The sequence below is a fragment of the Macaca thibetana genome, chromosome 14 (genome assembly GCF_024542745.1).
Source record: "Macaca thibetana thibetana isolate TM-01 chromosome 14, ASM2454274v1, whole genome shotgun sequence".
Lineage (NCBI taxonomy): Eukaryota > Metazoa > Chordata > Mammalia > Primates > Cercopithecidae > Macaca > Macaca thibetana.
In genome coordinates, this window is record NC_065591.1 from 19,455,758 (window position 1) to 19,479,234 (window position 23,477).

Sequence of the window (23,477 nt, forward strand, 5' to 3'; positions counted from 1 at the left end):
AAATTCTTCTGTCTATGGTTATTGTTACCTTTGGGCAGCAATGATTTTAGAAGTTGGGTTAGGTCAAAAGACATTCATTTTTCTTTCTTTCTTTGTTATTTGTTTGGGCTTCTGTTTTCCCTAGCAAAGATCTTTTCCATTCAGTATTGGGTAGCACTCTCTTTCCCAGAGGAATTGAGTTAGATAGAATTTTGTATTGTTCCTGCACTTCCTTGTTCTCAAATACTGAGTATCACTGCCCCACTGAACTTGTCCTCCCCTGCACCTAACTCCTTCTTGAGAGAAGACTGTGGCAAAGTCACATGGGACACTACACTCCTTCAGTGGTAAGAACCAAATCAATAGACCTGCCAAATCTGTACTTTGCTCTGTATGTAACAGGCCGGTTTTGTGTGGGGCCAGCTTCTTTCCAGGCCTTGTTTGGGACTCCAGACATTGACAGCATTTGAAAGGGATGTTTGGCTTTTGGAGCATCCAGCTTGTTTAAATTCCTTTCGGAAGCCATTGTCACCCATCTCTGTCCAGATTTAAAAATCAGGCACTTTTTCATTTCAAATATAAAGTGGTGGTTTGATTTTTTTATTGAAGGAAGTGTCTCCTGAGCCTATTACATGCATCACAGAAGGTTTTAGTCTGTTCTGATTGTGGTGTTGCTCATTGTTTTGTGTTAACTTAAAATCCTAGATTTTTTGGTCCAAACCTGATTAGCCATAGGGAGTTAATATGTAAGACTAATGGCTCTTTTTCTCTCTTTATTACCAGAAACTGGTTGCTCAGATGAAGCAGGATCCACAGGTAAACTACTATTTTTATTCATGTAATTGTTAAATTTAAAAATAATTTAAAATAAAATCACCATAAAATACTTAAATATAGATGGTACTTAACTTTTAAGAATTACTTCATTTCTAATAGCAATTATTTTTAATACATTTATCTTCAGGTTTTAAGAGTTTAGAAAAATTCATTCTATTTTAATATAGCTATTATTTCATTTTTGTTACTATTATTTTGGTTTTATATTAATTGGTTTGAGTATTTTGGAGAAAAATATTGAGTTAATACTCATCATATAGCTTAAATTCATTTCCATAAACCCACTTATTCAAAATCAGAGTGTTTGAGGCTTTCTGTCGTAATATTGGTGATCATGTAACAGAATTGTCTTAACCTGAAGAATCTGAGGTGGGCAGGACAGTAACTTGTTGGACAGCATTGTGGGTGATCTCATTGGGGAAGCCTTATGTCAAATACACTAATAAAAAAGTCCACATGGAGTAAACCAAATTCAATAGACGGGGAGGATGTGTTCCCTAACCCTGACAGAAGACCAAGCAGGGTAAATTGAAATAATTGTATGTGAGACAAATCAAGTAAAACCAGTCTCTCATTAGGGTGGTGTTCAGTCTGCTAGTAGGCTGTCCTGCTACATTAAGCATTTGAAAACTTTAATTTTGGAATTTTTTGCCTACTTTAGTAAAAGGCAATCATGCTCAGTGTATCTCATCTAAAATAGTATTCTTTTTTTGATTCCTAGAATTTTAGAACTGAGAAAATGCCCTGGTAGTCAGTGTGTTAATTTGAATGATGTAGTGTTAAGGCAGTTGCAGTACTGACAGCTTTTCAGATCTAGGCTAAAATAACAAATGTACTTTGCTAAATAAGGGAGAGGGCAAGTGGAGAAAAACCTCTTATCTTTGTTGATAATGCTGTAAAGCATGTAGTGTATGCATACTTATAACCTCCATTTTCCTACTTTTGTGTGATTAGTGGAGCTTTGGGTTTTCTGTTAATGGATACTTTCTATAAAGAATAAGAATATTTTAGTGGACAGGTACTCTTAGAGTATAAGATGCTCAAATATAAAACTTTCTGTAATTTAAAACAGTTGCAGAGGAGCTGCTCCTGTTTCGGTGAGAGGAGCCTATATTTAGGATCTGTGCATTAGGTGATGGTATTATGGCTACAGTGTAATGCATGACAGATTTGATTGGCTGATGCTTCATCATTTGTAATACAGTATGCATAGTCTTCCTGCTACTATTCTGTTAACAAATGAACTATCTTTCTCACAGATATTTTTTCTTTCCAATCAGAATGCTGACTTAAAGAAACAGCTTCATGAACTCCAAGCCAAAATCACAGCTTTGAGTGAGAAACAGGTAGGGGAAAAGGGGAGGGGGGCATATTTTTAACATTGTGTTCTAAAGATATGTCTGCTCGAGGCTTCTAAGAGAACTGCTATTTTTCCTCATGTGTGAAAATAAGTGTGGGCAGCCAGACTTGGTTTTAATTTTGTTTGAGCTCTGTTTATCTATTTTTATTTTTGGTTGAAATCAGTCTCTAGAGTATCCCATGGGTATATGTTACTGGCAAATACCTAAAAGCAATGTGGCAGGCTGCCGTTAACTGTGTTAATTAAACTCCATAGTTTACCCATAGGGGATGGGGTAAAGGCAGTTAGTGAGAATAGGTGATAGAGAATCTTGTAGGTGCTGCATGTACCTTGTTACCTGTCTTAAAGCCTTGAGCTGACATTTAACTTACTGTGGAGAGAATTTTCTTGTAAGTAGATTGCTCTAAATGTAGGTCTCCCATTCTAAGTATGGTCATGCCTTTATGTTAATCTCTATTAGATATTGACCTACTATTACGTGAAAAAACTTATTAGACGTATTCTATATAGGGCAGGGCAGGAGAAGAACATCTTGGTTTTTTCCAAGGACACCAGGAAAATATTCTTTGGAATTTTTTGTATGATGACCTCCACTTTACCAGTTCAGGCAGTGCCTGCCACCAGGTGGAGTGTGGCAAATGATAGAGTTATAAGTAGATGTTTATGGTAATCCCATGAAGCATTTGTTTTCTTGTTTCTTCCCCACCGCTCTCCCTCTGGTTAGAAAGAGTGGTTTTCTGTCTTGGAGGAGGTGAATGTGTTAATCAAAAGAATAAGGTGATTTGCAGTTGATATTTCATGCCAGTGACATTTTATTGAAGATTTTTGACTAAATAGTTCTAAATAACTGATTTTTATGTGTTATTTGGTGTTATTTAGTGAAATAATAACAATGAGAATAATTTATTCCTGGAGATTTTTTATTGTGTTTCTATTGTGGTTTCATTTAACTGAGGGGAGAAATAAACTTTGAGAACTATGTGGAAGAGATATGAATCATTAATGTTTCAGAATAGAATCATCTTCCAAGCTGAGTGAACAACTGCTTTATATTCTTCCCTCCTATTCTTATGCGTCCCCATCTTGTCTTCTCCACAGACAGGAGGTATTTTAGATTAGGGAATTGCCAAACTAAAATTGGGAGGAGGTGGGATGGTGGAGAACAATTTGTAAGAAAAAATATAAACAGAGTTGGTTAGTATGTATTTGGCTCTGAATGTGATTCAGTTCTCTAAAGTCAACATGATGTGTGTTAGTGAAAGTGTTCTAGCTTTAGAATTCTGTTAGTGCTGAGCCTCCGTATAGTTTCAGGGTTAGTTTGACAAGACGCCAATGAATGAGTCACATTTGCTGAAAAATTCACGTGTTCCAGCAGGGAAAGAAGGTGAGAACTGATTAGTGGAGTAGGGGTTGGGGGATGCTATTGCAAAGTTAAGGTAACTTAAGACTACATTTGGGGAAAGTGGGACAATTTTTAGAAATTTACATCTACTCGAAATTTTTGTTTGTGAGAACTGACATAGATTTGGTTTATTCTGTAACTTTTTATTCTTTAATCTTTTTTCTGTTAGGGACCTTACTGAATAGAAAATTGCAACTATCTATGTTAAGACATTTCATCAAGTGGCAAGCTCTAATTGTTCTCTGAACTAAGTTTGCATTTCAGAAACTGGAATTTTAAAAAATGTCTAACATCAGGAAAACTTTAGGTATACAAAGTAAATAAAACTAGAATTAGAAACTGAAATCCAGTCCTGCAATTTTTATATTTCCTTAACTGTTAAAACAACTTTCTTGATGGAACAGAAAAATACCACTTTTAAGTAGGCTAATACTTGAAGGAAGCACAGCTGTAAAGTTCAAAAGCTCATCCCTCCTCAGACTTACTTTCAACATGTGATATTACTGTTTAGTTTAGAATAGTTTTATTGGCCAGGCATGGTGGCTCATGCCTGTAATCCCAGCACTTTGGGAGGCCAAGGCGGGCGGACTTCCTGAGGTCAGAGGTTCGAGACCAGCCTGGCCAATGTGGTAAAACCCCGTCTCTACTAAAAATACAAAAATTAACCGGGGGTAGTGGTGCACACCAGTAGTCCCAGCTACTTGGGAGGCTGAGACAGGAGAATTGCTTGAACCCGGGAAGCAGAGGTTGCAGTGAGCCAAGACCGTGCCACTGCACTCCAGCCTGGGTGACAGAGCGAGATGCTGTCTCAAAAAAATAAAAGTTTTATTTTAGAACAGTTTCCTAATGCTATGTGCCCTTTTTCTCCCCCCCTCAAAAGAGCCACTTATCCTCTGGCAGAACCTAACCAATTTTCCTTCCACTTTAATAACTAAAATCTGAATTACCTTATCCATATGACTAATATTTTAACATTAATTTTTTTGTTAGAAAAATTTTAAATACAGAAAAGTTTGGAGAATAATGGCATATTTCGCACTTAACTCTTTGTCGTATTTGCTTCCATTCTTTTTCTTTGTGCATTTTTCTGTAATCATTTTTTCAATATTTATTAGAAAACTTTAATTATACAAATAATGGACTCATATATTCTCTTCTTTTGTTTTATTAAAAGTTGCATCTGACCTCCAAAGTCATGAGCAAAAAAAAAAGAGAAAGACCATTGCAGATAGTCACTATTTCTTGCAGTAGACACTAGTTCTTATTCACTGTTGCCACTTCAATCTTTGATACTTACTCAGTTTCTTCCTTAAAACTATGTAATTGTATGCTCCATTTGGGAAAATACAGCCTTTAGTGAGCATCCTTCATGGCTAAAACTCAGTGAATTTCACTGAATTCTTGGTTGGAAGGTTCTAGTGCTTTAAAACTGTAACTTGAGATTTCTGAAAGAAACTCTGGCAGATTTCTAAGTCAGCTTCTTGACCTGCAGGGCTTCAATTTGTGGCGGACAGTTTTAACTCAGAAAATCCCTGACTTGATTGGCTAAATAAATTATATGTTATATAGCCATTAAGATCATGGTTTTGGAAAGTATTTTAATGATACAGGAATGTGCTCTGAAATAATAAGTGAGAGAGTATACACAACTTTATGTGCATTACAGTCCCATTTTTATGTTTATTTTGTGTATATATGTATGTGGGTGTGTAAATATACGTAAAAACAGTGTCAGTATAAGATATTGGAAGGTGGTTAAGTTTACAGGTGATTTATTTTTTCTGTATACTCTTATGTATATTTTCTAAATGCTCCACAATAAATATGTTTCACTTTTAGAATCATAAATAGACGAGAAATATGATGTAAAAAATTTTTTAACATCAAGCTCTTGTCTGTTTCAGGCATAGTTCACATTTTAAAATCTAATGACATTCTTCTCATGGTATTAAATACATGAACCACTTTAGTCAGAGAATCCAACTTTTTTTTTTTTTTTTTTTGAGACAGGGTCTTGCTCTGTCACCCAGGCTGGAGGGCAGTGTCGCAATCTTGGCTCACTGTAAGCTCCGCCTCCTGGGTTCACGCCATTCTCCCACCTCAGTCTGCCAAGTAGCTGGGACTACAGGTGCCCGCCACCACACCTGGGCAATTTTTTGTATTTTTAGTAGAGACCGGGTTTCACTGTTTTAGCCACGATGGTCTAGATCTCCTGACCTTGTGATCCGCCCACCTCGGCCTCCCAAAGTGCTGGGATTACAGGTGTGAAGTAATGCTGAAGTATGGAAGCAACTATTAATTTCTTTAACAGGATTCACTGTCATGCTCACTCCCCACACCCTTATTTTTTGATAGGCATATATGGTCTTTTAGGGAGATATTCCAATATGGAGCCGAAGTGCTTAGTTGCTCTAGTTCTTTGCTTTCATTTTAATTCCTTATGGAGGCAATCTTAACATCCCAAAGTTTGTTGCTTGTTACTGTGGTGCTTCAGGGTTAAGCCTTCGTGGTTGCAGCTTTGGTTTCCCCCGCCTGAACAGTTTGCTGTCCTGTCTCCTTTTACCTGGTGGCCTCCTGATGAGGTTTCATGTCATAGCTTAAATGTCACTTCCTCAGAGGAGCTATCCCTGACACTCCTTCCTCTAGTCAAAATCAACTGTTTCTGTTATCTCTCATTGAACCATACTTTCCCTTCATAGTTATTCTAGTTAGGATTATGTTCAGTTGTGAATGACTGAAAACCCAAAATGAAAATGATGTAAACAGAGAAAACTTAATTTCTCTCTCATCTAAAAGTTCTGTAGGTGCCCCTAGGGCTAGGCCTGTGAAGAGTGGTTGCATGGTGTCAGGGAACCCAGGTTCCTCCTATTCTGTTGCTCTGCCATTCTCAGCATGCAGCTTTCACATCATAGTCCAAAATAGCTGCTCCATCTGGTAAGAAGGGGGAGAAGCAACAAAGAGCAAGCCCTTTATTTTTTAAGGATGTTTTCTAGAGGTTGCATGCACCACTTCCAGTTAGATCCCATGGGCCTGAACTTAGTCATATGGCCCCCGCTAGGAGCAAGGAAGTCTGGAAAATGTAGGTAGTTTATTGCCTGTGGTCGTGGCCAGATAAAATTCAAGGACTATTACTGAGTAAGAATTGGGAAATAAATACTGGGAATAATTAGCATTTTCTATTACAGTAGCATATCTGTATCTGTAGCATTACTGTTTTTTAAATATCTATCTTCCTCATTAGATTGTTAGTTTCAGGAAGGCGGGGAACATGTTTGTTTTATTTGCTTTTTTATTCCTAGTATAATATTTAGTATAATATTTAACATAGAATGATATTAACACAGAAGAGGCACTTATATTCTTTAAATGTATTATTTTATCCACCCGATCTTTTGCTCTGCTTATATCGTAATTTTTTTATAGAATGGTGTGTCTTGCTTTTTATGCTTTTTAAACCTAACTTATTAAAATCTTCTCAGATTTTTGAGTGTTCTTTGAGAGTATGATTTTTAACAGCTTTAAATATTAGTATAATTGGCTATATCATGATTTTTAAAACTATTCTTCTCTTGATGATAGGGTATTTCCAGTTTTTTTGCTATTATCAATATTGCTCTGATAGATATACCCTTCTATATGAATGCGTGTTTCTCTCTGATTGTCTTAGGAGAAATTCCTAGATGGGTGATGACTGCGTGTGTTGGTCACCTATTACCCTAACAATTCTGCATCAGAAACTAGTGTTTTGTTGAGTGGCTTTCAGCACTGCCAGTACTTATACCTAACTGGTCAAAGATTTGATTATCTCTTTAAGAAAAATAAGCTTGATGAAGTAGCTTACACTTTAATAATGTGCCATATTGTTATAGGGCATTTTACCTAAGTGTTTATTTTCACACTGGGTCTATAGGTCATCTGGGGTTCTCCTGATCTAGGCTGTACTTGGCCAGGCACCTCTGCTTCAGTTTGTGGGCTGGCTGAACTTGCCTTCAGGCTGCAAGTTTGGTTAAGTCTACTCTAAATGTGTTCATTCTGAGGCCTTGCATGAAGGGATAGCAGCTACCTGGGGCGTATTCATTTCGTAGTTTACCTAAGAGCACAGGAAGCAGGCCAAACTACTAAAATACATTTTAAGACTCTGCTGGCATCAGGTTTGTTAACATCTCATTAGCCAAAAGAAGCCACATGGCCAAGCCTTGCAAAGTTATATGACAAAGGGTGTTGTGAATGTATAATTTTAAAACAGAGAGGATATGGAAATTGAAAACAATAATTCATCTACTGCACTTGGTCTAAAGGTATAAAAAAAAGCTTTTGCTACATCAAAAAAAAAAAATTTTAACCAAATATCTCCAAATAACCCCCAGAAAAGGCTGTTTCACATTAATAGCATATATTGAGAATAAGTGATTTTCCCCAGGAGATACTATCTGTCACAGGGGAAAAAAGCACTCTGCTAATTTGGAAGATATACTGATTTGTATTTGATGCTTATCAGGAAGTATATTTTTCAAAGAATTTGCCATTTGTCCATGGCACAAATCTGTTACAGTATTCCATAGAATTATCTTTTGGTTTTAAATTTTGTTATTCTTTCACACCTTCTTCTATTTCTTTTTACTCCTTTTTAGACAGATACACCCTTCTGTAGTCTTTGATTTTTTCTGCAAGTTTGCTTCTCTGACTCTGTTTAAAAATTACAGTCACCTGGCTGGGTGCGGTGGCTCACAGCTGTAATCTCAGCACTTTGGGAGGCCGAGGTAAGCGGATCACCTGAGGTCAGGAGTTTGAGACCAGCCTGGCCAACATGGCGAAACCCTGTCTCTACTAAAAATACAAAAATTAGTCGGGTGTGGTGGTGAGCGCCTGTAGTCCCAGCTACTCAGGAGGCTGAGGCAGAAGAATTGCTTGAAACTGGGAGGCAGAGGCTGCAGGGAGCCAAGATGGTGCCACTGCACTCCAGTCTGGGCAACAGAGCGAGACTCATCTCAAAATATATATATATATATAGTCACCATTTCTTACAGATCTCTTCAACATAATACTGGATGAAACACTTTTCTGGGTTTAGTAAGTTCATCTTGCCATTTATGGAATCATTCTCAATTTTAAGTTTGAATATATTTTAATACGAGATTCTGAAGCTTTTGGGAAAGAAGTTTCTGTCCCTCCTATTACTAACTGTTTCTGATGCATGGAACAACATAATTTAAGCTAATTAGGTAACTGAAACAAAGGACTGGGTAGGGATGGGGGAACCAGAAGTTTGATTCTATTCCTGACTCTGTAATAGACTTGTTGATAGATTTTCATTGTTGAATAACTTAATATGTCTTTTTCCATATTTGCGGAATGTTTGGATTATGCACTGAGGAGTTAATGCATGTGTATCCATTGAGTGCATGGAATTCTTTTGTAGGTGAGTTCTATTTAAAAGGAAATTATTGGCTGTAGTCATGGTGGTTAACTTCATCTCATATGTAACACTTTCATCTTACATGTAAAGTACTACTTTTCTAAGAAGCTTAGAACATTTCACATTTAACTCAATGACAAGTGTGTCATTGTAATACATAAACTGAGATGTGGACTTTGTGACTTAACCATTATCGTATAATTTATCAGTATCAGATTCAATATTAGAATCCAGATTGCTGTACTCTTCATTCAGTTTTATTTAGTAACTCTGTAAAGCTTTATCTATCAAATATTTTTTTGAAATAGGACATTAGGCAAAATAATTATTTTGCCTTTAGGCCTCATTACCTTGGAGTCAAATAAGTAAGTTAGATCCTATAGTCCTAGTGTTTGTTACCTGATATATGACTATTTCCAGCCTCTAATACCAGTTACCATAAAATGTTATCCTCCATGCCTCACAGCCAAACTAGTGTGATTGGCTCATCACATTGGAATTTAAAATTGTTGTCTTAGAAATCTTTTCACTGTGATAGAAACCTGACTTTATCCAGAGCTTAGGAATTTCCTAAGATTTAGTCTAGTTCATCCCTCCTGTGTAATATTTATGTGAAGCCATTGGTCCAATTGTTTGTTGAGTTTATTGCCACTTGTGTACATCAAAGGACATCAGCTCCTCCTTTTCATCAAATACAGGAAATGTAATATTTCAGATTTCTGCTGGTGAAATCCTGTTGGCTTATATTCAGCCAAGATGAGATGAAGGAAAGGCTCAGAAATAACTGGCTACAAGTATGAAAGTTCTGCAGATTGAGAGGTTGTATATATGTGATGTGACCGTGGTTCCCAGTGCTGTATTATCTCCTCTCCTTTTTACCTGTCTTCTTGGAGTGTGATTGTCTCTGTTGCTGCTAGTCTTACCTAAGTGGTGAAAGATTTGACTATCTCTTTAAGAAAGAGATACTTGATTGAGTAACTTATACTTTAGTAACGTGCCACATTATTATAGGGCATTTTATCTGAGTATGGCAGAGGAAATCAAGTCAGTTGATGACTTATTACAGATACATCAATCTGTTTGCTGAGTTAAGGCAGAGCAATCTTCATGTGAGTTTATCCTAGTAACTTATTTTTGGTGCTGGCAAACTGAATGACTTTTAAAATTCAAATTGAATTTCTTAGCCCTTGTCATCAGGTGTTATATATCTTGACACTGGGCTACTAGAAAATACTGACTGGAATCTACTGTATTTTTTTTTTCCACTTTGCACATCTATTGCTTAGCTGAAAGCAGTTGCTTCAAGCTATGAAAATAAAATCAAAGGCCAAGTTTGTGGAATGTTTTTCAAGCCTGTGGTATCTGCCTTTTTTTTCTTTTGCATAGAACATATCTGTATTTCAGAATGTTTAGGGACTCTTCCACTCTTTAGAGAACGTTAATTTTTGAATGATAGGCAGTGTGAATAACAAATGCTTTTTAGGAGCCAATACAACTGACACCACCTCTCTACTATATCATGTGCTTTCAAATAATGTGCTTATATGTATATGTGCTTTCAAATAATCCATTCCCCCGTATTTATTCCCTTTTCTCTAGGATGTGTGCTTTCCAGACTTCTTTATCATTCCGAGAGTCTGATTCATCTGTCTTATTCCACATGTGTTTATTGCGAGTTTACTCTGGTGAAAGGCATGATACTAGGCCCTTGGAGGATGCAGAGAATGAAAATCTTGCAGTGTCACTTCCATGTGACTGGTTATGACCTACAAGGCATTCAAGCTCATTAGCATTGGTACCTCTAACAGCTCATTCTCATACATACCCCATAAATTCCCTGCTGTCACCTTTACTTGCTGGGCTCTCTCAAGACTGTGCCTTCTTCACACATCCTCTTCTCTATACCTGGAATTTTCTTACCTCTTTACCTGGTTAATTCCTACATATACTTTGAAGACTCAGCTTAAGCAAGATCCTCTACAGGCTTTTCTTGACTTCTTTCTACCTTCCGAGCAGAGTTAGACACTCCTCTTCTGTGTACTCATGGTACTTGGTACTTGTGCCTACTTTATTTGGCACTCATTGTGGTACTTATTTGCACTCATCGAGTTGTATTGTAATTGCTTGTAAGATCCTCACAGGCAAGGACTGTGTCTTGCTCACGTTTGTACCCCTCAAGTCTAGAATGGTAGATTAGCAGCAAGTGTTTTTGAATGTTATTAATTCATTATGCCCTCAGAAAGCTAGTAAGGTGGCCAAAGATGTCCATACCAAGGGTTCACCATCAAAAGAAAATTCCCATTTAAATGGTCCAATTCAGTTTTGCGGAGGGGGTGGAATATTCTCATTATTATTTCCTACTTCAGTGTTTCGGGAGAATTCAGTGCCATTATTAACTCTATTCCAATTTAGAGCAGCTTTATCTTAGTTTCAGAAAAGGACAGTTTTTATTAAGTGAAGTTGTATAAACTAGTAAACGAATCTGGGGCCACCAGTTTGAAAACTTGATACATCTAGAAACAAGTCTCTTCTGCAGTGTTGCTACATCGCTTACCTCAGAAAACCCTTCATTTTCTCCCCCATGCCTGCCTCCCCATGAATCCATACATACCTTATCCTCTAGACTTTTCAGATACTTGTTATGCTGTGTTGTTTCTTCAACCTGGGATGTTTTTACCTGTCTTTGCATAGTGCAAACCTAGGGTCACTTTATACCTTTCTTCTGGCAGACCCACTTACAGGACCGTATAGTACAGAAATCACCACAAAAGAAAATTTGAAAACAAATGTGATTGAATCAAGGTGCATTAGTAAGTAATACATTAGCTATATATGCATATTATAGAATAATATGTAGCTGTTAAAAAAGAATGAGGTGCTTAACTGAATGGAAAGATGAGTAGAAAGTAAAAACAAAGCAAATTGTAAAACAGACATACAGTATAATTCAATATTAGTTTAAAATACAAAATACTAAAAAACTGTGTTTGTATTTATGCATTCATGGTCATTTATACTTGAAAATGCATGGGAAAAGGTCTAGATTATCTAGAATTATTTACACAGAACCATTCACAGTGATTGCTTCTAAGAAGTGAGGTTCAAGAGAGGTGGCCAAGAAAGCTGACACTTTTAACTTTATATATGCTTTTTAAATTTAAATTTATTTATTTTTATTTTGTTTGTTTATTATTTTTAGAGGCAAGGTCTTGCTCTGTCGCCCAAGCTGGAGTGCAGTGATACAATCATAGCTCACTGGGGTCTTGAACTCCTGGGCTCAAGTAATCCTACCACCTGAGCCTCCCGAGTGGCTGGGGCTACAGGCATGCACCGTCACGCCTGGCTAATTTATTTTTATGTTTTTAGAAACAGGTTCTCATTTTGTTGCCCAGCCTGGTCTTGAATTCCTGGCAAGTGATTCTTCTGACTCAGCCTCCCAAGTAACTGGGATTATAGGTTCAAACCACAATGACTGGCTGAATTTATTTTTTATAAGGAACGCATATTAATTTTTTAAAACTGTTGAGTTATAACATAAATAGACATCTAATATATATTTATATGTATGCACATATGGCTCAAATATATTATTACACACTGAAACCACTAGGTAACTAATACCTATATCAGTAATCAGAATATCACTATCACGACAGAAATCCCTTTGTCCTCCCCCAGTTCACTACCTCCTCTGCCAGAGGAAATACCTTTGTTACTTCTAACATGGACTAATTTTGCCTATGTATCAAATAAAATAGAGCCTACTTTTTTCTGTCTGGCTTATTTTGTTCAGCATGTTTATGAGACTACATCCCTTTCTTTTGAAGTTTAAAAAAACTTTTTACTTTGAAATAATTACAGATTCACAGGAAGTTGTCTTTTAAAATTTTAAATCACTAAAGAAAAAAAGTTTGTCATCTCTTGGATGTGTCCACCCTAACATCTCATGGCATACATAGTCAGGTGCTTTCTCTTTTGTGAGCCAGGAGCTCCTTGCTCTGTGACTTTTGTGTATCTCTTACCACATATCTTTAACTATTTGTTTGTGTGTCATTTCTTCCTCTCTAGATTGTAAGCCTCTGTGAACTGCAATCCCTTCACCCTTATACACCTGCTTTATACCCTAGTGCTTCACACACAGTGGCACCTAAACCATTTTTGTTCAAGAAAAGGAGTAAATTCTAGTCGTGGCTGTGCTAGTCACTGACAGACTTTGTGTCCATTGAATTTCTCTGAGCTGATTTCCTCAACTGTAATATAGACGTTGTAATATAGACGTTATAATTGTATCTCTACAGATGCTTTTAGCTGTATGTAACAGAAAGCCCAACTAAAAGTGGCTACGGTAGTAAGTGGATTTATTGATTCAAATAAGGAGAATTTGCTAGAATTGCTCAGTTCAGCAGCTCAGCAACACTATCAGGACCCATATTCTGGTCATCTTTCTGCACTGCCACACTCAGCATGTCAGCAAGCACTGCTCCTTGTCACAGGATGGCTGCTGTGGCCCCAGGCTTTACATCTTCACACATGAACATCCTGGGGCAACAAAGGACCATTTCTTATTAAATATCTCTTTTTATGATTATGGAAAATAATTAGAAGCCTTTCAACAGAACTTGGCATCTCATTGACCACAGTTCTGTCATTTGCCAGTGCCTAGTTCCTGGCAAGAAGGAGTCCGAGATTGATTTATGTCCTGGAGCTGGAGATTTTCTTCTCAAGCATTTGGAAGCTAGATACCTAAAATTGTTTTTTGTTATCAGGGAAGAGAAAGGGTGGAGAATAATGGATATTGAAGAAAGTTAACAATGTCTGTCCCTGTAACACTTTTCTTTACTAATGTAAATTAAGGATAATGTATATCTAAAGATATATGCATGCTGAAATACCATGAAGTTACAATATATCATTAGTGCTTGATACTGGCTCTGTGGATTATTTTAGAAAAGTCTCCCTTTGCCGCCCTAGCTAGCAGCCTGCTTTAGGGCAAGGAGTACAGAAACAATTTTACTCTTTGCCAAAGCAATACATTATTAGAAGGGTAAATCTATTACAGAAAATAATGTAATTTATTTCAAATGTGAATTATAAATTGTTTTTTAATTTTTTGATATTTAAAAATTATCTATAAATTATCATTATTGTCGTTGATATTAATATAGCGTTTTGGATTTTTCCTTTTTAAAATGTCGAATATGTTAAATGACAGGCCAAATCATATATTCCTTCACTTCTTTTTTTCCCCCAACAGATTAGGGTGAAGAACCAGACGGGAAAAAGAAGTTTACTCTTTAACTGGTATCTTTTTATGGTAGCTGGTTAGATGAGAGGCTGTCCTGCAAAATTATGTTTTCAGAAGATGTTTCTAAAAGTTGATTTACTCCAAGTTTAGGAAGCAAGTATTTGTGTGAATCAGCAGGGTTTAGCTAACCTGTCTCATCCTAACTCTATCTGAAAAGGAGAGAGGGATTCTTAGTTTCTGTCAGTGAAGCACCAAACATTCCTTCGCTCTGAGAAATGAGGCCCTAGAAATTTTCAACTAATGTGTTCAGTTGTCACTCTTTCTCCTACTCCCACCTCCATTGCCGTTTAAAAAACCTCTCCCACTTTGCCTAAACAAATCATATCATTTTGACCAAGAAGAATGCTAAAGATAGAGATCAGTTCTGAACTTAATTTTCCCTATGAGCAGTAAATGATTATTACTCATCTGGTTTTATCTAGTGCTTCTGTCGTGTAATATAGGAATTGGGGAAAAAATTAACAACTCCTTTCTTGTGGAGTGAAGAAGCACAAATGAACTTACCCTGAAAAGTTCTGTTACCTGAAGGAAAATAATTGAGTGAAATTGGGGGAGTGTGTTAATCAACAGAACTTGAAATTCGTTTTTCTGAGTATGTGATTTTATTTATTAGAGATTCTAGAAGTTTGCCTTGAATTTGAGACAAATTCACATATGATTTTGAGTTAATCCACCAGTGCCTTTTAATTGTAACATTTATAAACATCTGTCATAGAGACTGATTTCTGCTTATCCTATGATGTGGGTTCATCAGATAAAACAGTATTTGCAGGTTATCAAAAGTGCTGCCCCTTAGCTTCATCAGCTCCTGCTAATAGCTGATAAAATTATATATAACTCTTTAAATTTCTAGTATTCCTTTTTACAGCTTCCCTTCCCCTAGCTCTTACTTGCTCAATTATATACTTTATGGGTAAAGTGGTTTTAGCTATTACTTCAGAGTATCCTTCTGAAGAGAAATTGATTAGTTCTCCAAAAATGGAAAGACTAGTATGATTCTCTAGGGCAGGGGTTGGTAAAATTATGACTTGAACATGGGCCAAATCTGTCCTGCCACCTGTATAGTTATTAGAACACAACCACACTCTTTCCATTTACATATTCTCCATGACTGACTGCTTTCGTGCCACAATGGCAGAGTTAAATAGTCTTAACAAAGACAGTATGGCCTTACAGTAGTTACTATCTGGTTATTTTTAGAAAGTTTACCAATCTTACTCTAGAGAAATTTAACCAGAAAGGCACTCAACTTAGAGATATTAGGCACCATATAACAGCCTTGGGCAGGAGTGAGTGCTACACTGTATATAGACTATATGTATACTGAAAACAGGATATATGGTGTATATGGAATAGTAAGAGCTCCTTCTCTCATAAACATGCCAGCTCCCCAGAGAATTCAATTAATTTTGAATACCTCATTTTTTTAGCCACTTTTATTTTTTATTCTCTTTGTCTCTATTCCTCTCCCCACCTCTCTCTTATAGGTTTATTGAGGCATAATTAATGTAAAAAATGATACACCTTGAAAGAGTCTAATTTTTGATGGTGCGAAACCATCATCATGATCAAGATGAGCATATGCATCACCTCTGAAGTGTTCTTGGTCGTCTCATTCATCCTTCTCTCAATCCAGTCCCCAGGCAAACACTGGTCTGCTTTTTGTAACCCAGTTTTTAGCTGTTACAAATAACATTAATTTGAGCATTCATGTCCAAGTCTTTGTGTGGAGATCTGCTTTCATTTCTCTTCAATAAATGCCTTAGTATGTCTGGGTTGTATAGTAGGTATGTTTTTAACTTTTTAAGAAACTGCCAATATGTTTTCCAAAGTGGTTGTACTATTTTACGTTCCTTCTAGTAGTGTATGAGAGTTCTAGCTGCTCCACATTCTTAGCACTTCAATCTTAAATATGAACATAGCCAAGAATCACTGGATATTTAAGGGAAGCCACTAATGTGCAAGTCAGAGCAGGCCAAGAGAATTGGAAGGGACAGTAAAAGAAGATATTGCATCAGTGAAACAAGGAGAGGATGCTAGAAATAAAGGAACAATTAGAAAACAAGAACAATTCTTGATTAACAAAAAAAAAAAAGGTTGGAAAACAAAATTGGAGCTGTCTCTCAGTAAATAGATGGAAGAGACAAGGAGGGGGATAGACAGCAGAATAGAGAAAAATTTTAATAGGGTCACCCAGAAAGTCTCATGCCTGGCTAATAAAAGTTCTGAGACAAGGGAACAGAGAAAATGGAGAAAAGAAAACCATCCAATAACTAATACAAGGAAATGTCCCACAACCGAAGGGCATATAATTCCAGATTAATAGAATCCACTGAGTGCCTAAAACAGTGAATGAAAAAAACCTCATACCAAGACACAACATGGTGAAACTTTAGCAAAACAAGAATAAAAGATCCTAAAAGCTTCCTCAGAGGGGGGGGGGGGAAACAGTTGCGAACAGGAATTGGGAATCAGATGGCATCAGACTTCTCAGCAACAACAAAGAAAGTTAGCAGTCATTGGAATGATGCTTTACAAATTCTGAAAAGTAGTGATTTCCAGTGTAGAATTCTGTACCCAACCCATCTCTTGATCAAGTCTGGGGATAGAATAGACATTTTAAGATATGCAGGGTCACAAAACTTACCTCCCATACATCTTTTTTGAGGGAGCTATTGGAGGAAGTTCTCCATCAAACAAGAAAGTGAACCAATAAAGATGAAGGCATTGATTCCGAAAACAGGGATTTCAGTATCAAAGAAAATCCCATTTGATGAAGGGAAAAACTTAATAATTGTTGTACAACAGGTTTAGAAAACAGCCGGTTTAGTTTGGACAGGAGGATGGAAGACTTAGGAGAAACAAAGCTAAGAAAGTGGACCAATATAACATACAATGTGTTTTGAGCCATTATTGAGAGATATGTTATAGTTTCTTTGGAAAGTATGGGAAAGAATTAATTGTAGAATTATAGAAAACCAAATGAATGACAAAGCAAGTCAATTTTAAGTTCCAGGAATAGCAAAATGTTGTATAAGAAGTATAGGTGTCTCACCAATTAATTAATGTTATTTATATAACAATACAAGCCTTAAATATGGATTTAATCATTAAAATGGCCATGCTATCCAAAGCAATCTACAGATTCAATGCTATTCCTATTAAATGACCATTAAGGTTCTTCACAGAACTAGAGAAAACTGTTTTAAGATTCATATGGGATCAAAACAGAACCTGAATAGCCAAGGCAATTCTTAGCCAAAAGAACAAAGCTGGTGGAGGCATCATGCTAACCGATTTCAAACTATACTACAGGGTCACAGTGACCAAAACAGCATGGTACTGGTACAGAAACAGCATAGACTAATAGAACAGAATACAGAACCCAGAAATAAGACTGCACACCTACAGCTACCTGATCTTCGACAAACCTGACAAAAACAAGCAATGGGGATGGAATTCCCTATTCAGTAAGTGGTGCTGGGATTGCTGGCTAGCCATATGCAGAAAATTAAAACTGTAGCCCTTCCTTATATCATATACAAAAATAAACTCAAGGTAGATTAAAGACTTAAATGTAAAACCCAAAACTATAAAAGCCCTGGTAGGTAACCTCAGCAATACCATTCAGAACATAAGCATTGGCACAGATTTCACGATGAAGATGCCAAAAGCAATTGGGCAAAAATTGACAAATGGGATCCAAATAAACTAAAGAGCTTCTGCACAGCAAAAGAAACTATCAACAGAGTAAACAGCCTACAGAATGGGAGAAAATGTTTGCACACTGTGCATCTGACAAAGGTCTAATATCCAGCATCTATATGGAACTTAAACAAATTTACAAGAAAAAAAACAACCCCATTACAAAGTGGGCAAAGGACATGAACAGACACTTTTGAAAAGGAGACACGCATGTGGCCAACAATCATATGAAAAAAAGCTCAACATCACTGATCTTTAGAGAAGTGCACATCAGAACCACAATGAATGGTTCCATCTGCTTAGAAATAGTCTCTTTTAATATCAATGAATTCTTAAGTAAAAAATATTACTTTATATAGTATAACAATTTTATATGAGTATGTGCTAAGATTACAACTTGTGGTTTCTTGCCTTTTTTTCTTTCTTAGAGCTGTAGGAGGAGACTAGAATATTGGCAGGAGTTGAAGTCCATCATTTCTTTAAACATTTGTTTTTCAAAAGTTTATAAAAGTAATTCATGGTTGGGGTGTAGTGGCTTACACCTGTAATCTCAGCATTTTGGTAGGCTGAGATGGGAGGATTGCTTGAGGCCAGGAGTTTGAGACCAGCCAGGCCAACGTGGCAAGACCCCATCCATGTTTTTAAAAAGTCATGCATATTTATTTGGCAAATTCAGTAAAGAGAGAAATCTAATTTAACTGTGATCCTACTTCCATGTTTTAGATCCTTTGAGTCTTTTTTCTGTTCCATAAATTTATATTAAAAAATAAAATGGGCTGGGTGCGGTGGCTCACACCTGTAATCCCAGCACTTTGGGAGGCTGAGGCGAGTGGATCACCTGAGGTCAGGAGTTTGAGACCAGGCTGACCAACGTGGGCAAAACCCTGTCTCTGCTAAAAATACAAAAAAAAAATTAGCTGGGCGTGGTGGTGGGTGCCTGTAATCCCAGCTACTTGGGAGGCTGAGGCAGGAGAATTGCTTGAATCCAGGAGGCAGAAGTTGCAGTGAGCCGAGTTTGAGCCACTGCACTCCAGCCTGGGCGACAGAGCGAGACTCTGTCTCAAATAAATAAATACTACAATGGAGGCTGGGTACAATGGCTTATGCCTGTCATCCCAGCACTTTGGGAGGCTGAGGCAGGAGGATCCTTTTGAGGCCAGCCTAGGCACCATGGCAACATCCCATCTCTACACAAAATAAAAAATGTTAGCCAGGTGTGGTGGCATGTGTGTAGTCCCAGCTACTTGGGAAGCTGAGTCAGGAGGATTGCTTGAACCCAGGAATTCGAGGTTACAGTGAGCTACGATCATACCACTGCACTCCAGTCTTGGCGACAGTGGAACACTGTCTTTTAAAAAATAAATAAATAAAATTGAGATTGGTATTATACTTATTATTTTAGAAATACTTACTTTGTCTATATCTTGAGCATTTCTTTACATTCTTAATTATTCTTCAGGAATAATAGTTTTTAGTGGCTTGATAGTATCCTATCATTTGGGTAGGGTATCATATATACAGAGTTTATTTAAACAGTTCACTATTTTTAGACATTTAAATTATTCACAGTTTTTTACTGTTATATGCCTAGCTTTGCAGTGTACATTCTTGGACACAAATATTTGTACATAATTTTGATTATTTCCTAGAAGTAAAAAAAAAATCAGATAAGAAATAAATAAATAGATGCTTCTACACATCTTTGTGAAGACTTCTTCGGTATGTTTAGTAGAATCTAACTCCAACTAGCTTAATTTTGAAGGGGAATTATTGGAACTGTATTAGGGCACCTTGGGTGACCCTGGGGCAGTTTTAGGGGCTGGAACTGGAGTCTCTGTCTCTTGTGTCTCTTCGTCTTTTTTTGCATCTGCTTCATTTCCGCTGTCAAGAGATTGACTTTCTCAGCTTTTCCTGTATTCGTAGCAGGCAAAAGGCTCTGGTCACTGTGAAGTTCCCATGTTTGTATCGTCCCCATTCTAGACACTATCCCAGACCCACTGGCTTGTTCTCATTCCAGATTTTGGAAAGAGAATGTAATAAGCCTGCTTTGAGCCAGGGGACCATGTTACTAGTACAGACATGGCTAGATCAGAGAGCCCATCTCAGAGAAAAGAGTTCTGAGTTAGGCAGATAGCCTAAAAAGTTTCTGAAGCCTTTTATGTTACCTAATTGCTCTCTAGAAAGACTGTGCATGTTTAGGGTCAGTCATTTTATTAAAGGAGAAGTTATTTAACATGCTGGATGGAATTCCTACCTTGAATCTAATGAAAAGTTTTAATCCTCAATTCATTTGGCAAATAATTATCGGGCACTTCCTATGTGCCAGGTACCTTTCTAGATGCTGAGAATATATCAGTCCTACAAGACTAAGTTCGTGCCTGTCCTTTTTAGTCAGCTGTTAGAAGGTGAGTTTCCTTTGAATTGCCCTTCAAAATATCCTTTCAAAGTCTTAATCAGATTTCATTTTACCAACAACATGACACAGTTAAGCCTGGTGTAAAGAGGAAACACCTATAATGTTTCCTCTGTTGGATACCATTCATTTTTTCTAAGTAAATGATTGGAAGTTGTGAGGTTATGATACTTGACATCTAAGAATGTTAACAGTTTAACCTTTCTCCTCCTCTTACCCCCATGATAGGGCAGCAGTAGAGTGTAGGGAGGTGTTCAGGCTATGACTTTCTAGTTTCTGTTTTCTGCAGGTTTAAGTGAGATCCTTCACATTTAACAAGGCTTTGTTAAAGGTGAGATGTTAGGGACTAGAGTTCTCCAGGTTGGAAACTTAACTGACAGAAAAACCTTTGCAAAGTAGGAAAACAGGTATGTTTTGAATTTCTACCAAAAACAAATTAGACTTTTTTTAAAAAAAATTTGTGCCTGTCAGGTTAGTAGTTAAGTCACTCACTGACAAAGTTGAAAATAGTCTGTGTGAGACTGGAGTTTTAGAGGAAAAATTCCCTTAAGCACCATATTTTTACACTTGGCTCCTCTGAGTCGGCTCTCATCTAGAAAATTTATGATGCATTTATGCCAAGGTTAGTGTGGAGTGCCTTCTCATGAGACCCGATCTCAGTTTCATAGGTCCTCCTTCAAGTGAGCTAGGGTAAGTTCTAGAACAGCTTAGTGCCTTTTGCACTTGTGAGACCTCTTGCTGCTCTTGGAGTTAGGGTTTTAGGTGATTTTACTTATTTCAGCCTGAGTCATATAGATGACATTTTAAAAGAGATACCAATTCTCTTTTTTCCTCTATTTGAAAAGCAAAACATGGAGAACAGAAAGTACAGTTTTTCCCTTTATAGGTCAAGACATTTCATTCGTTTTGCAGTTTCTAAACCAGCCTGGGTTCATTGGGAAAATAAAGCCCTAATGCGCTTGGCACCTAATACACTCCTGTGCATCTAGATTGATAATTGAGAAAATAGTCACTGAAATATTTGTGTTTTTTGGTTTAAATGAGGAATCCTGGCTGAGGAAGGCTGATGGGAAATCCTCTCCCATAAAACTTATAGACATGCAAAGATTATAGCTGAGTTGAGTGTACATTGATAGGGTAACTGCTTATGTAGTTCTAAGATGGAAAATAAAAAGGTCTTAAGCATTACTGGACATGACCACTGGACGTGACCCAGTAAAAACCGTTCTGCTCTTAGTTTCCTTAGGCACAAAATGAGCTTGGGGCAAAAAAAACTCCCAATTGTAGTTTTTATATAAACCAAAACAGATGAATGTCAATAATATTTTTTGTGTGCTAACATTTTAATTTTTTCAGCACTTACTATAGCCATCTTGACTTTTTTTTTTTTTTTTTTTTTTTTTACTGTATTTAAAGCAAAAAAATCAGTTATCTTTAAGCTGAGGTACTTGATTAGTTGTTTTTTTTTTTTTTTTTTAATTTTTATTTTTTGGAGACGGAGTCTCGCTCTGTCGCCCAGGCTGGAGTGCAGTGGCGCAATCTCGCCTCACTGCAAGCTCCACCTTCCGGGTTCACGCCATTCTCCTGCTTCAGCCTCCCAAGTAGCTGGGACTACAGGTGCCCGCCACCACGCCCGGCTAATTTTGTGTATTTTTAGTAAAGACGGGGTTTCATCGTGTTAGCCAGGATGGTCTTGATCTCCTGACCTCGTGATCCGCCCACCTCGGCCTCCCAAAGTGCTGGGATTACAGGCATGAGCCACTGCGCCCGGCTGATTAGTTTTTAAAATAGATAAACAAAAAGCACCTCAGCCCACTGTTTGTGCTTATAAATAATGTAATTGTTTTATGGAACTGAGTCCTGGGGAGGAGGACAGCATAAGGATTGTTGGCTAAAAGTGTCAGAGTTTTCAGGAAGCACAAGGATTCTATAGCTAATCTGAAAGTTTCCCTTTCTAAGGGTCTTTTAAGCAGCAGCAAATGCAAAATAAATCTACATTGTATTTCTGCAACTAAATCCTGATTCATTGATTGGGAGAGCCTTTATTGGTGAAGTAAACATATAGGTAAAACAGAGTTTCATGGGCCATAAAAATGACATTGTCTCTCTTGAACAAGTTCAGATTTCTTGATATTAACAGAAACTGTTAATTTCTCCTGTCTCCATTCTCCCCGTTTTAGAAAGACTTTTACAAGGACCTATTTTTTAAAAGTCCAGTTTCTCTTTTTAAAATCTTGACTGTGATATTAGCTCACGCTAATTTGAGAACTATCAGGGTTTACAGTTCTTAAAAAGTTTTCCTTTTGTCCATCACCTCCATATTTAACCTAGGACATAATTGGAGTTATCTTTTTCATAGAAACTGACCCACACAGCCCAAGCCAGTGAAAATGCAAAGCCTGTTTTGCTCTCTGAATCCCCTGCCAGGTATCCCATGGAATAAGATTGGAGTTATTGACTGTCTTGAGAAAGACTTAATGAAAACAAAATTGCTAAATTGCTACCTAACTTAAAAAAATGTAAGTAGTTCTGTTTTCTCTGTATAAGATGAGATTCAAAACTGGAGGCATTAAATTACATAAAGGATATTTTGTTACTTTAAGATAGGAAACAGAGAAGCAATAACTTTATTTAAAAAAAAAACAGGTTACATGGAAAACTTCTCATTGAGAAGGTATTGCATGAGCTATAAAGAAGCAAAAATATTTTAAATGTCAAGACTTTCAATAAAAGGTGCATTAAAGAGCCTCCTGGTGGCAGCAGTTCTTTGTTGCCAGTGTCCTCATTTGAGACACCTGCCAAATGGGAACTGATTCTGAATTAGCAAAACAAAACTATTCAATTTGCCATATCCTTTTAACGCCAAGTAAAATAATGTGTTGAGCGTTTAAAAATTCTGATTTTAGGCTTAGATCGTGTTATATTTTCAATGAATCCCCTGCTATGTAACTTATAAATGCCTTAAAGGTAAATCAGGGAGTCTGCATGTAAATTGTTGGGCATCTATATTAAGAGATTCCATGACTCCTTCTGCCTCTGTGCCTGACAGTCCTTTGATGA

At 37.0% G+C, this 23,477-nt stretch overlaps 1 protein-coding gene across 24 annotated transcripts in view; it reads left to right on the forward strand.

Moving 5' to 3' along the window:
- Positions 1–23,477, forward strand: part of PHF21A (PHD finger protein 21A) — a 191,035-nt gene that overhangs the window by 41,957 nt on the left and 125,601 nt on the right. For 23 of the 24 annotated variants that reach the window (XR_007719287.1, XM_050757554.1, XM_050757569.1 and 20 more), the window contains 2 exons: positions 763–795; positions 2,097–2,162. Coding sequence is in view for 22 of the 24 variants with exons in the window: in XM_050757554.1 (XP_050613511.1) it covers positions 763–795; positions 2,097–2,162 (99 nt within the window). In the remaining 2 variants the exon portion in view is untranslated. Of the gene's footprint in view, positions 1–762; positions 796–2,096; positions 2,163–23,477 lie in introns of those variants that run through there. The other variant, XM_050757570.1, reaches the window with a different exon arrangement.